This window comes from Rattus rattus, chromosome 7 (genome assembly GCF_011064425.1).
Source record: "Rattus rattus isolate New Zealand chromosome 7, Rrattus_CSIRO_v1, whole genome shotgun sequence".
NCBI lineage: Eukaryota > Metazoa > Chordata > Mammalia > Rodentia > Muridae > Rattus > Rattus rattus.
This window is the reverse complement of record NC_046160.1, coordinates 12,459,426-12,474,800: the sequence shown is the minus strand read 5'-3', so window position 1 is coordinate 12,474,800 and position 15,375 is coordinate 12,459,426. Positions and strand designations below refer to the sequence as shown.

Sequence of the window (15,375 nt, the reverse complement as noted above, 5' to 3'; positions counted from 1 at the left end):
TCTACCACTGAGCTAAATCCCCAACCCAGCAGACCTCTTTCTTTACTGCGCACCTCAGCAGACCCTTTCCCTAACTATGTACCTCGGCGGACCCTTTCCCTAACTATGTACTGCGGCGGACCCTCCCCCTAACTATGTACCGCGGCGGACCCTTTCCCTAACGGCGCCGCGGCAGACCCTTTCCCCATGTTGCTTCTTCTGGCAGCTGTTAGATCACAGCGAGGGAAGAAGTAACTATAAACAGTCTAAATGACAACTATAGCAGAACAAAGTAACACTAGAGACAATCTGATGGCGAGAGGCAAGAGCAGGAACCCAAGCAACAGAAACCAAGACTACATGGCATCATCGGAGCCCAATTCTCCCACCAAAGCAAACACGGAATATCCAAACACACCAGAAAAGCAAGATCTAGTTTCAAAATCATATTTGACCATGATGCTGGAGGACTTCAAGAAAGACGTGAAGAACTCCCTTAGAGAACAAGTAGAAGCCTACAGAGAGAATCGTAAAAATCCCTGAAAGAATTCCAGGAAAACACAATCAAACAGTTGAAGGAATTAAAAATGGAAATAGAAGCAATCAAGAAAGAACACATGGAAACAACCCTGGATATAGAAACCAAAAGAAGAGACAAGGAGCTGTAGATCGAGCTTCACCAACAGAATACAAGAGATGGAACAGAGAATCTCAGGAGCAGAAGATTCCATAGAAATCATTGACTCAACTGTCAAAGATAATGTAGAGCGGAAAAAGCTACTGGTCCAAAACATACAGGAAATCCAGGACTCAATGAGAAGATCAAACCTAAGGATAATAAGTATAGAAGAGAGTGAAGACTCCCAGCTCAAAGGACCAGTAAATATCTTCAACAAAATCATAGAAGAAAACTTCCCTAACCTAAAAAAGAGATACCCATAGGCATACAAGAAGCCTACAGAACTCCAATAGATTGGACCAGAAAAGAAACACCTCTCATCACATAATAGTCAAAACACCAAAGGCACAAAATAAAGAAAGAATATTAAAAGCAGTAAGGGAAAAAGGTCAAGTAACATATAAAGACAGACCTATCAGAATCACACCAGACTTTTTGCCAGAAACTATGAAAGCCAGAAGATCCTGGACAGATGTCATACAGACCCTAAGAGAACACAAATGCCAGCCCAGGTTACTGTATCCTGCAAAACTTTCAATTAACATAGATGGAGAAACCAAGATATTCCATGACAAAACCAAATTTACACAATATCTTTCTACAAATCCAGCACTACAAAGGATAATAAATGGTAAAGCCCAACAAAAGGAGGCAAGTTATACCCTAGAAGAGGCAAGAAACTAATCGTCTTGGCAACAAAACAAAGAGAAGAAAAGCACACAAACATAACCTCACATCCAAATATGAATATAACAGGAAGCAATAATCACTATTCCTTAATATCTCTCAACATCAATGGCTTCAACTCCCCAATAAAAAGACATAGATTAACAAACTGGATACGCAACGAGGACCCTGCAATCTGCTGCCTACAGGAAACACACCTCAGAGACAAAGACAGACACTACCTCAGAGTGAAAGGCTGGAAAACAACTTTCCAAGCAAATGGTCGGAAGAAGCAAGCTGGAGTAGCCATTCTAATATCAAATAAAATCAATTTTCAACTAAAATTCATCAAAAAAAGATAGGGAAGGACACTTCATATTCATCAAAGCAAAAAACCACCAAGATGAACTCTCAATCCTAAATATTTATGCCACAAATACAAGGGCACCTACATAATGAAAAAGAAACCTTACTAAAGTTCAAAACACACATTGCACCTCACACAATAATAGTAGGAGATTTCAACACCCCACTCTCATCAATGGACAGATCATGGAAACAGAAATTAAACAGAGACGTAGACAGACTAAGAGAAGTCATGAGCCAAATGGATTTAACAGATATCTATAGAACATTCTATCCTAAAGCAAAAGGATATACCTTCTTCTCAGGTCCTCATGGTACTTTCTCCAAAATTGACCATATAATTGGTCAAAAAACGGGCCTCAACAGGTACAGAAAGATAGAAATAATCCCATGCGTGCTATCGGACCACCACGGCCAAAAGCTGGTCTTCAATAACAATAAGGGAAGAATGCCCACATATACATGGAAATTGAACAATGCTCTACTCAATGATAACCTGGTCAAGGAAGAAATAAAGAAAGAAATTAAAAACTTTTAGAATTTAATGAAAATGAAGGTACAACATACCCAAACTTATGGGACACAATGAAAGCTGTGCTAAGAGGAAAACTCATAGCGCTGAGTGCCTGCAGAAAGAAACAGGAGAGAGCATATGTCAGCAGCTTGACAGCACACCTAAAAGCTCTAGAACAAAAAGAAGCAAATACACCCAGGAGGAGTAGAAGGCAGGAAATAATCAAACTCAGAGCTGAAATCAACCAAATAGAAACAAAAAGGACCATAGAAAGAATCAACAGAACCAAAAGTTGGTTCTTTGAGAAAATCAACAAGATAGATAAACCCTTAGCCAGACCAACGAGAGGACACAGAGAGTGTGTCCAAATTAACAAAATCAGAAATGAAAAGGGAGACATAACTACAGATTCAGAGGAAATTCAAAAAAATCATCAGATCTTACTACAGAAGCCTGTATTCAACAAAACTTGAAAATCTGCAGGAAATGGACAATTTCCTAGACAGATACCAGGTACCGAAGTTAAATCAGGAACAGATAAACCAGTTAAACAACCCCATAACTCCTAAGGAAATAGAAGCAGTCATTAAAGGTCTCCCAACCAAAAAGAGCCCAGGTCCAGATGGGTTTAGTGCAGAATTCTATCAGACCTTCATAGAAGACCTCATACCAATATTATCCAAACTATTCCACAAAATTGAAACAGATGGAGCACTACCGAATTCCTTCTATGAAGCCACAATTACTCTTATACCTAAACCACACAAAGACCCAACAAAGAAAGAGAACTTCAGACCAATTTCCCTTATGAATATCGATTTAAAAATACTCAATAAAATTCTGGCAAACCGAATCCAAGAGCACATCAAAACAATCATCCACCATGATCAAGTAGGCTTCATCCCAGGCATGCAGGGATGGTTTAATATCGGAAAACCATCAACGTGATCCATTATATAAACAAACTGAAAGATCAAAACCACATGATCATTTCATTAGATGCTGAGAAAGCATTTGACAAAATTCAACACCCCTTCATGATAAAAGTCCTGGAAAGAATAGGAATTCAAGGCCCATACCTAAACATAGTAAAAGCCATATACAGCAAACCAGTTGCTAACATTAAACTAAATGGAGAGAAACTTGAAGCAATCCCACTAAAATCAGGGACTAGACAAGGCTGCCCACTTTCTCCCTACTTATTCAATATAGTTCTTGAAGTTCTAGCCAGAGCAATCAGACAACAAAAGGAGGTCAAGGGATACAGATCGGAAAAGAAGAAGTCAAAATATCACTATTTGCAGATGATATGATAGTATATTTAAGTGATCCCAAAAAGTTCCACCAGAGAACTACTAAAGCTGATAAACAACTTCAGCAAAGTGGCTGGGTATAAAATTAACTCAAATAAATCAGTAGCCTTCCTCTACACAAAAAGAGAAACAAACCGAGAAAGAAATTAGGGAAACGACACCCTTCATAATAGACCCAAATAATATAAAGTACCTCGGTGTGACTTTAACAAAGCAAGTAAAAGATTTGTACAATAAGAACTTCAAGACATTGAAGAAAAAATTGAAGAAGACCTCAGAAGATGGAAAGATCTCCCATGCTCATGGATTGGCAGGATTAATATAGTAAAAATGGCCATTTTACCAAAAGCGATCTACAGGATTCAATGCAATCCCCATCAAAATACCAATCCAATTCTTCAAAGAGTTAGACAGAACAATTTGCAAATTCATCTGGAATAACAAAAACCCAGGATAGCTAAAACTATCCTCAACAAAAGGACTTCAGGGGGAATCACTATCCCTGAACTCAAGCAGTATTACAGAGCAATAGTGATAAAAACTGCATGGTATTGGTACAGAGACAGACAGATAGACCAATGGAACAGAATTGAAGACCCAGAAATAAACCCACACACCTATGGTCACTTGATCATTGACAAAGGAGCCAAAACCATCAAATGGAAAAAATATAGCATTTTCAGCAAATGGTGCTGGTTCAACTGGAGGTCAACATGTAGAAGAATGCAGATCGATCCATGCTTATCAGCCTGTACAAAGCTTAAGTCCAAATGGATCAAGGACCTCCACATCAAACCAGATACACTCAAACTAATAGAAGAAAAACTAGGGAAGCATCTGGAACACATGGGCACTGGAAAAAATTTCCTGAACAAAACACCAATGGCTTATGCTCTAAGATCAAGAATCGACAAATGGGATCTCAGAAAACTGCAAAGCTTCTGTAAGGCAAAGGACACTGTGGTTAGGACAAAATGGCAACCAACAGATTGGGAAAAGATCTTTACCAATCCTACAACAGATAGAGGCCTTATATCCAAAATATACAAAGAACTCAAGAAGTTAGACTGCAGGGAGACAAATACCCCTATTAAAAAATGGGGTTCAGAGCTAAACAAAGAATTCACAGCTGAGGAATGCCGAATGGCTGATAAACACCTCAAGAAATGTTCAACATCTTTAGTCATCAGGGAAATGCAAATCAAAACAACCTGAGATTTCACCTCACACCAGTGAGAATGGCTAAGATCAAAAACTCAGGTGACAGCAGATGCTGGCGAGGATCGGAGAAAGAGGAACACTCCTCCATTGTTGGTGGGATTGCAGACTGGTACAACCATTCTGGAAATCAGTCTGGAGGTTCCTCAGAAAATTGGACATTGAACTGCCTGAGGATCCAGCTTATACCTCTCTTGGGCATATACCCAAAAGATGCCCCAACATGTAAAAAAGACACGTGCTCCACTATGTTCAATGTTCATCGCAGCCTTATTTATAATAGCCAGAAGCTGGAAAGAACCCAGATGCCCTTCAACAGAGGAATGGATACAGAAAATGTGGTACATCTATACAATGGAATATTACTCAGCTATCAAAAACAATGACTTTATGAAATTCGTAGGCAAATGGTTGGAACTGGAAAATATCATCCTTAGTGAGGTAACCCAATCACAGAAAAACACACATGGTATGCACTCATTGATAAGTGGCTATTAGCCCAAATGCTTGAATTACCCTAGATGCCTAGAACAAATGAAACTCAAGACGGATGATCAAAATGTGAATGCTTCACTCCTTCTTTAAAAGGGGAACAAGAATACCCTTGGCAGGGAATAGAGAGGCAAAGATTAAAACAGAGACAGAAGGAACACCCATTCAGAGCCTGCCCCACATGTGGCCCATACATATACAGCCATCCAATTAGACAAGATGGATGAAGCAAAGAAGTGCAGGCCTACAGGAGCCGGATGTAGATCTCTCCCGAGAGACACAGCCAGAATACAGCAAACACAGAGGCGTATGCCAGCAGCAAATCACTGAACTGAGAATAGGATCCCCGTTGAAGGAATCAGAGAAAGAACTAGAAGAGCTTGAAGGGCTGAGACCCCATATGTACAACAATGCCAAGCAACCAGAGCTTCCAGGGACTAAGCCACTACCTAAAGACTATACATGGACTGACCCTGGACTCTGACCTCATAGGTAGCAATGAATAGCCTAGTAAGAGCACCAGTGGAAGGGGGAAGCCCTGGGTCCTGCTAAGACTGAACCCCAGTGAACTAGATTGTTGGGGGAGGCGACAATGGGGGGAGGATGGGAAGGGGAACACCCATAAAGAATGGGAGGGGAGAGGGGGATGTTTGCCCGGAAACCGGCAAAGGGAATAACACTCGAAATGTATATAAGAAATACTCAAGTTAATAAAAAAAAAAATGCTCTTTGTTGATGGCCTTTTTTCTTTCCCAATACTATGTCTTCAGTTAGCATTGTAGACTGACTTTTATTTCCTTAAATTATCACATTATGAGAGAATTCCCAGTGTGTTATATACATGGATAGGGCTTTTAGGAGGTCATTAAGTTTCTGAACTAAGTTTCTGTCTAATCCACTCAGATTGTTCTCCAAACCAGAAGCTGATAAATCCACATGGAAAGGAAAAACGACAGCACAGAGACTGGTTCAACCTACATAGCGTGCTACTTACATTAAAATTATTATTGAGCTGCTAGGACTACACCACTAGGTCAAATGAAATCTTCTCTTTGTGCAAAAAAAAAGAGCAATGGAGCTTTACTGTTTAGAGTCGTCCATCGCCCCCTTCTGTCATCTTCTAAGTGTGCCACGGTCCTCTAGAGAGCAGAAAGCATGGTTAGACCTGCGCCTCAGAGCAGCCGCAGCAATTCAGGAGGGGCCTCTGCAGGACAGGACACATGCCTGCGTCTTTATAGGACAGACTGACAACTAAAACTAAGAAACCACACGTGACAGACAAGGGGAAAGGATTTATCTCCTCTCTGACTTAAAGTCCTTCAAGCTTAATTAAAAGCTGTAATTACCGCTGGTGCAGCTCCTCTTCAACAGACTTCAGAAGACTCCTAAGGACAGACAGGAGCGAGGTGAGTAAACCGTTTCTAGTGTGTGCTTCTCGTAGTTTCTGTTTACCCATCAGTTTCCTGAACATATCTGCCACACCGACCATTTCTGTGTCACAAGGCTTATGTTTTAGTGAGACACCTTGATTTTAAGTTGCTACTGTTTTTGTATATATATATATCCTAAATGAACAAAAAGAAACAAACTCTAATATCGACTGAGAATTACTGATTCAAACGTGAGACCTCTCAGCACGAGAAGCCACGACAGAACTGACAAGACAGCTGAGGGTCAGAGTAAGGATTTCCTCACATTCCGTCTGGAATGTTACACCTGGCATTGGAGGTTAATTTCTCTTCCTTAAAATAAGGAGCATGACACACTTTGGCAGACCCATGCTCTCAGGCAATCCTGCAAAATGGAACTCAGCCCATTGGTTCTCTGCAGAAGCGTGCATGCATGTGCTGTGAACACAGGAAGGCGGTAGCAGGCTGCTTTCCTGGAGGACACTCACTCACCTGAGGACTGCTCTTTGGTGGTGTAAGGGCGTAGGGGCAATGTTTTAAAAAGGTTTTTGTTTTCAAGAACGTGAGGGAACTGGGGTGCTACCCACTGTTCGTGTGCTGAAACTCAAACCTTCGTCAGGCTGCTGCAATTACTAGGAGAAATGTCTCTCCCTCAAGCTTGTGAGGTTGTACATCTAAATTGCTTTTCTTACAGTTATCATAGCAGGAAACCCAAAGGCATTGTTAGCTGTCTGGTAGACAATGAGCAGAAGGCTTAGCTACCAAATTTATTAAGCAGGCCAGTGTGAGACTTTTTAAAACGACAAGTTATGAGTCTGAAATGGTAAATGACACAGAAAAACAATAAATCAACTCCAATTTCCATTGCTAGAAAGAACACTGAAGTATCATAGTTCAATGTCATGCTGACTGTGAAGCTCTCCCAGGGCCATAAGCAACAGGAGCTTTTGGCCAGAGCGGCAGGGTAAAGGGAGACAGAGGTAGCTGGCTGCTGAGTCCTGCTGTCCCCTCTGCAGGCCATGTGGCCTTGGTATTTCCACATGAGCAGGCACACTTCAGTTCCTGGTATGTACAGTGTGAATTACAGCAGCAGAGGAAGTGCCCGCACTAAGAGGTGGCTGAGAAAAGCACTTCAGCGGCTTGCGCACGGCAAGCACTGAGCACCTATGCTCTTAAGGACACCTGTGGGACACACTCGCAAGACCCACTGTTTACAGAATACATAACTTTGTCTACTCTTATTTCTGCTGTGGCTTTCTACAAACTATGTGCTATGTGATATGACAGATTAAACAAAGTAGCAGTCATCTTGCAGCAAGTAGAGGAAATATGAAAAAAAGAAAACAACACTACTTCCTTACTATTATTACTTTCTCAGAGGAAAAAATAGTTCTTTTAATAAGAATATTGCCTGTCATTGCTCCAGCAGTTTGCTGGACTGCATGGGTGTAGCTGAGATGATTTGCTCCAGACTTGTGAGAACCAGGGGTACTTTGTCAGACAGCCAGGAGCTAAAGAGGAGACACTTGAGCTGGTCCCTTAGGGTAAGACTTTTGTGAAAAACTGTATGAAATACATATTTTATTAAATGAAGATATATCATTATTTTAACATAGTTAAATAAATATATTTGGAAAACCTTTTGTTTGATTTTCCATACTAAAATACTACACTAGCAACAGGAAGGCCTTGGCATGGTGATGAGGCTTTCCCAAGTTAAGCACGGTCTCTGGGGCATGGGGGTCTTTATCATCCCAGAAGATAAGCCAAAAACAGCAGCAACTGCCTGCAACTGGGCCACAGGCCTGGGCTAAACAGTGAACAGCCTTTCATGAACAAACAAGTAGAAACTACTTTTTCCCCATCATGTGGCAGCATTTTTTAAAGGCATTAATATATGAAAATAATTAGCAAGATAGTTTATAGTTTTACTTTCTGTTACCAGAACCAATGGGATCCATATGGCATTTGGCTTTGTGTGTGTGTGTGTGTGTGGGGGGGGAGGATGGGGATGTGTGTGTGTGTGTGTGTGTGTGTGTGAGAGAGAGAGAGAGAGAGAGAGAGAGAGAGAGAGAGAGAGAGAGAGAGAGAGATGGGGTCTGTGTGTAAGGGGGGGTGGGAGGGCACAGGCTTTCTCTGGCCCAGGCTGGCCTCAATCTTGCTCTGTAGCTGAAGATGGCCTTCGATTCTGATCCTCCTGCTTCCACTCTCTGAGTGCTGGCGTGGACCACTACATCCATTTTGGTTTGTATGTGGGTGCGGTACTGGGGATGTACTGAGGGCTCTGTGCACACCAGGGGGAGCTATGCCCCAGCTCCCACACTACTGAAGCAAGAGTCCTACAGGGAGGGCTCTCTGTGTCAGCAGCACTTCCTTCTATGAACGAAGGCATGTTGCTAAGAAGTTACAGAGCCTGTAGAGTGGAATAAGGGACATGTGTCAGCTTGTGGCTTTAGAGAAAATGACACATAGCTCAGTTTGCTGAGAGATCCATTACAGGTCCCACTGCAGAGAGCGCTGGAGAACATGGGGCCCTGAGTTATCCCCAAGGCTCTGTGCTGACAAGAACAAAGTCACCTCTGACACTCGCTTGCCCTTGGCTGTTGAGGGAGGTTTGGTAATAGAACTGAATGACTATATTGAAATGATGGAAGGTCTGGTGAAAAACTCTAAATTGGAACAATGTATGAACACAGATTTAAGTGACAAGGAGGGAAACTGAGGTGGGCACCGTCAAGCACACAGTACATCTGAATTAGCAGAGGGAGCCATGCGGCAGGCTACCAGGCTCACACAATGGCCAGGCTGACTCAAAACAACTTGTGTATGCACTTCCCTGACTGTATGTAAGCACAAGAAACTCAGTATTTCTCTAAAGTGAAAGAGGAGTTCTATCTACCTCCTAACACAATCGCCAACTACTAGGTCGCTACTTACATGTAACAGTCAGTACCTGCTGGGCCCCACGAGTACTAAACAGTTCATGATGGTTATTCATTTCTCCCTCAGCATCCTGAGACTCAGGCACTACTAACCCTCATTTTACCAGAGACAACGGCAGTCAAGAGACGTGTTCATGGGAAGAGCCAATGCAGGCATGGCACTGGCTTCTAGCGCAGTCTGCCGTGGGAACGAGGATTTGACTCAGGCTTTATTCCTGTCCAGAGACAGTTATCTTTACAACTATGCTCTACACTACAGGCAAAACCAGACAGAGTTTAACTTCCTTTAAAAAATAACTGCTTTGGTTAAAAAATAAAAAAAGGTCAGAAGGACTGATCCCATTGATACCAGAATTCAAGAGAAAAGGAGTTAGTTAGCTGGGATTCTGCTAGGGAAAGCAAAGGCCTGCAACAAATCTAATTCAAAGGTCCCTGTGGGGCACCAAACAGGCAGAAGCCCACTAACGGGATCTGCCTACCTTCACCTACAGAGAAAGCAGGAAACCCTCAGTCTTAAAGCGCTGCCTACTGGAGAATAAAGTAGACATATCAATACAGTAAGAGAAGTGCTACATCCACGCTCATGTCACATGTATGTACACACCTACACATGTCACATGTATGTACACACCTACACATCAAACAGCCAGAGCTAAGACTTTGGCCAACCTACCTTGCCAATGACTCGTTATATAGAATACAGTTCCTTAAGCAGGGATCCAATTCATCAGAAAATGAAGGGTGGGCAAATTATTAACATTTTGCCTGGCTAAAGTGGCTACACACACTAAGAAAAGGTCTAACAGTAGGAAAATCAGACAGTGGGATCTGGGAAATCTAGAAAAGCATTTGTAGCTGTATTATTTTCTAAGCACATTACTTTTAAAGAAATGGTGAGTAACATATAGTCAAATTATTCAGCCTCTTTAGGTACACGAAAATTTGGCTGCAACAGGGTCCTAAAAAACCAACAGCATCATCTTTAGAAAAGAATGTTACTCAATTTTTAACGTTACTATGCCACAGTGACACATAATTTATTTGTTGTTGTCCACCAAAACCAGACTATTAATGAGTGGTAATTAACTACTGCTTAGGTAAAACTACATCTTCTGTCAGGGGGTTTTAGACTTATCTTCCACGTTAAGAAAGACAGGGTCTAGTGGACGGCATCTTTAACTTCAGCACTCGGGGGGCAGAGGCAGAGGCAGGAGGAGCTCTGTAAGTTTGAGGCCAGCCAGGGCTACATAATGAGAACTTATCTCAAAATATACACACAAATAAACAAACAACAAAAAAGATTGAAGAAGAGGTAGGCTAATAAATGACAAATTCCTAATATTTTATATCTAACAAACTTAGATTAAACAAAGTTAGCACACTTCTTTAGCTTTTCATTGAAAACCCTTTCTCTATGCTAGGCAGTGTATTAAGTGAAGACAAAAGAAGAGAGTGGTTTACAGTGCTACCCATGAAACTAAGGTGTCTGTCAGTAATCGGTATTCCTCAGCAAGGCCATAGAGGAATCAATGGTTTGAAATCTTAAGTTCTAACTAAATAAATATATACATCCCCAGAATACTTTGGTAATTTAAATACTCCCTTACAGACTGGTTTACAGAATGAAAAGTCATCAATGGAATCAAGAATTAAGGAAGGGCAGGCGTCTTGGATTCTCAGCCCTGGCACATGATGAGCTCACAGAAGTCTGTAAACCAAGCATGCCGTGCTTTCACCGCCATGGTGCCTGGTGCGGAGCAGTCATCAGTAGCTGTGGAGTCTACTTCTCCCATGAAACAGCTTTCAGGGATGCACGTCTACTTTTATTCATTTTACTAGCATTTTATTTTACTAGTATACTTTAAGAGACCAGCACAGTGAAAGTTAAAGCATGGATTTCTAAGCAGGGTGAATGATTTTAAATGGTTTTAGCTGTTCTTAGTGGCCAGCACATCTGGGAGATGTGCCAAGCCAAGCCAGTTTTGAAGAGGGTGAACAGGTCAACGTTAGAAAGAAATCAACCACTGAGATGCAGATTCATCATAGCTGGGGTAAACTGTAACAAGAAAGATCTGCAGATGAGGTCAATACACAACGTTTAGGCTCATGCTCCCAGATGACAGTTCCTGACGATAGATGGCCAGTGGAAATGAGAAAGTCAAGGGCACGTTGCACAACATCTACTGGCTCGATACCGTTTACTACCTTAAATATTAAATGTAAAATATAATAATACTAAAAACAATTTTTGAATTTAGGTTTCAAAAGAACTTTACTTACTTGTTTCCACCTAAAAAGTAATTACTTTGGTGTCCTTGCCCGTACTCTAATTGTAGATCCTAGTGACACACAAAGCAAAATATTTAGCACAAAAGTGTAGCAATCAGCATGCACTAATATATATTACTTTTTAAAAAGAAAAGCCCCAAGCCCCAAATAAATCTGTATTGCTATACACTCTTGAAAAGGAGGCATGGCGGCACCTCCAACAGTACAGGATACATGGTAGTATATCTTGGTTATTTGAGTACTTTTCTGGGAATTTTTTAAACAACATCTAAAAGTTTTACTTATGGATATTGCTATCTATTATAATTAGTATTTGTAAAAATTAATTGGTTTATTATTTCATAGAGAGAAACAAGCTCACACAAAGCATTGTCAAGCTATAATGAAGCAAAAAAAAAAAAACCCACAAAAACAAAAACAAACAAATAAAAAAACCCAACAAAAAACGGAAGACAAAACATAATAAGCAACAAAGCCCATCCTGGTTTGACTTGTGTGTGGTATCCAGAATGACCGTGTCAGTGTGTGTGTGACACACACACACACTCACGTTTCTATTACTGCTTCATTCATGCAAGTGATTCATTGATGTTTTAAAGACATAAAGCTACTGCAGAAGTGAGGTATGCATGTGAACTAGTACAAGCCCAGAAACTGCACTGAAGGAGGGTTAGGAAGGTCTTACAGATTAAAACAGTAAAGTTCATTCAAATAAGTACTGAAGAGTTCTTTGCCTACAAAAGCATTTTGCCTGAATGGTGCAGCCTGGAGAGAGCTAAGGATTAAAATTCAGAAGAATGAGCAATATACAGGTTCTACTTAAACACCTTCTTGAGAACAATGTATATCCACCAACCATATAAGAATCAACTGAGGAACAGCGAATGGCTGAGAAGCACATAAAGAAATGTTCAACATCCTCAGTCACCAGGGAAATGCGAATCAAAACAACCCTGAGATTCCACCTCACATTAGCCAGAATGGCCAAGATAAAAAACTCAGGTGACAGCAGATGCTGGTGAGGATGTGGAGAAAGAGGAACACTCCTCCATTGTTGGTGGGATTGCAGACTGGTACAACCATTCTGGAAATCAGTCTGGAGGTTCCTTAGAAAATTAAACATAGTGCTACCTGAGGGCCCAGCTATACCTCTCTTGGGCAGATACCCAAAAGATGCCCCAACATACAACAAAGACACATGCTCCACTATATTCATAGCAGCCTTATTTATAATAGCCAGAAGCTGGAAAGAACCCAGATGCCCTTCAACAGAGGAATGGATACAGAAAATGTGGTACATTTACACAATGGAGTACTACTCAACTATTAAAAACAACGAGTGCACGAAATTCTTAAGCAAATGGATGGAACTTGAAGATATCCTGAGTGAGGTAACCCAATCACAAAAGAACACACATGGTATGCACTCACTGATAAGCAGATTTTTGCCTAAAAGGTTGAAATACCCAAGATATAATTCACAAACCACATGAAGCTCAAGAAGAAGGTAGATCAAAGTGTGGATGATTCAGTCCTTTTTAGAAGGGAGAACAAAAATATTCATAGGAGGAAAAATGGAGACAAAGTATGGATCAGAGACCGAAGGGAAGGCCATCCAGAGACTACCCCACCTGTTGATCCAGCCCATATACAGCCACCAAACCCAGACAATATTGCGGATGCCAAGAAGTGCAGGCTGATATAGCTGTCTCCTGAGAGGCTCTGCCAGAGCATGACGAATACAGAGGCAGATGCTTACAGACAACCATTGAACTGAGAACAGGGTTCCCAATGGATGAGTTAGAGAAAGAGTTGAAGGAGCTGAAGGGGTTTGCAACCCCATAAGAACAACAATACCAACCAACCAGAGCTCCCAGGGACTAAACCACCATCCAAAGAGTATGCATGGTCAGACACATGGCTCCAGCTGCATATATAGCAGTGGATGGCCTTGTTGGGCATCAATGGGAGGAGAAGCCCTTGGTCCTGCCAAAGCCTGATGCCCCAGTGTAGGGGAATGTCAGGGTGGGGAGGCAGGAAGTGGTGGGTAGGTGGGGGAACACCCTCATAGAAGCAGTGGTGGGGGGATGAGATAGGGGGTTTATGGACTGGAAACCAGAAAAGGCTTTGAGATGTAAATAAAAAAATTTCCCCTCCCCCCCCCAAAAAAAAAGAGAGAGAGAGGGAAGCCACTGTACTCCAATCACTGCTAAAAGGGTCTTCTATTTGAACAGAGGAGGCTGTGCTTTTGTTTTACAAGGTAACATCAGACGTAAGACTGGGGTTCTACAGAGGTCCCCTTGGAACAACCTCCCAATGTCAGAGATGGCTCTAATGTTTCCACAGTTACCACACAGATCTCCTGTACACTTATACTTACTCACATGCATATTAATCTGTCTACAAGTCTCTTAAAACAGTAGCCAGGCCACGAACTCCTTGGACACAGCAAAAAAGACCAAATCTGTACACAGCACCTGACACATGGACTGTCTCTGAGTAACAATCACTTGTTCAAATGTCACCTGTTTCATTTCCTGGAAACAGACAAACACTTCCCCAGTGTACAGACATGCAGAATCACAAACATCTCAAGTCTGGAATCTGTTAAGTCTAAGATTAGGATGCAATTCTACACAACACTGTACTTTAAAATTAACTTCGGGACTTGTCCAAAAAATATCTGCTGAAAATCAAAATACTGATTTGGACAAGACTCAGATTTTGTCAAACCCCTTCAATGTCTGAGTTCCGTCACAAATAGCATATAGTAACTGTTCTTACTAGTGACAACAAAGACTATCGTAAGTGAAAATGATTAGTTGACCTTCATAGTGGGATCACATGGACTTCTAATAAAAAAGGACAGCAGCTGTCTTTAAATTATGAAGTAGTATAGGACCATATCACCAAGTCACAAGCCTGCAACAATTACATCACTTTGACTTTTAGTGGCCATGACGGTAGACTTTATGTCCTAGAATCCAGCCAACAGTACACTCAGCTCTAAGGACATGTCTAGGTTCAAACTTGTCTTCAGGGACAGATAACCAAGCACTGGAGCCAGAGAAGTGACAGCTGTAGTCACCACAGTCTCCTAAGCGTTCACTACCCCACACTTCACCAGCATGCATGTGTGCAGGGCGATATGCCTCCTGCTGACGTGCAGGGACACCCACTGAACTGAGCTGACAACCAGGCAGGTGACAGTAATAACCAGAACAAACTCAGAGCAATGGCGTATGTAAGTTGTAGGAGGTGCAATCGCCAAGTTTGATGATTAATCCAACAAGGAGAGCCAGAACAGAAAGGGCTACTCTTCATTGTTTCTCTCCTGGAATCAAGTTACATTATAATAACCATGTGGGCCGTCAGACGGCTCAGTGGGTTAACATTCGTGACACCAAGCCTGACTGAGTTCAATCCCCAGAACTAACATGGTGGCAGGGGAGAAATGATGCGTAAGGCTGTCTTCTGACCTCCACCCTCAACATGGTGTCCCCCCCCC

The 15,375-nt window shown here is 41.7% G+C and overlaps 1 protein-coding gene across 1 annotated transcript in view; it reads right to left on the bottom strand.

The window, feature by feature from the left end:
- The window catches only part of Map4k3 (mitogen-activated protein kinase kinase kinase kinase 3), a 169,128-nt gene that overhangs the window by 31,465 nt on the left and 122,288 nt on the right, over positions 1-15,375 (bottom strand). The window contains 4 exon segments of the mRNA XM_032908817.1: positions 6,312-6,337; positions 6,340-6,364; positions 6,574-6,612; positions 11,859-11,917. Of these exon segments, the coding sequence (XP_032764708.1) occupies positions 6,312-6,337; positions 6,340-6,364; positions 6,574-6,612; positions 11,859-11,917 (149 nt within the window).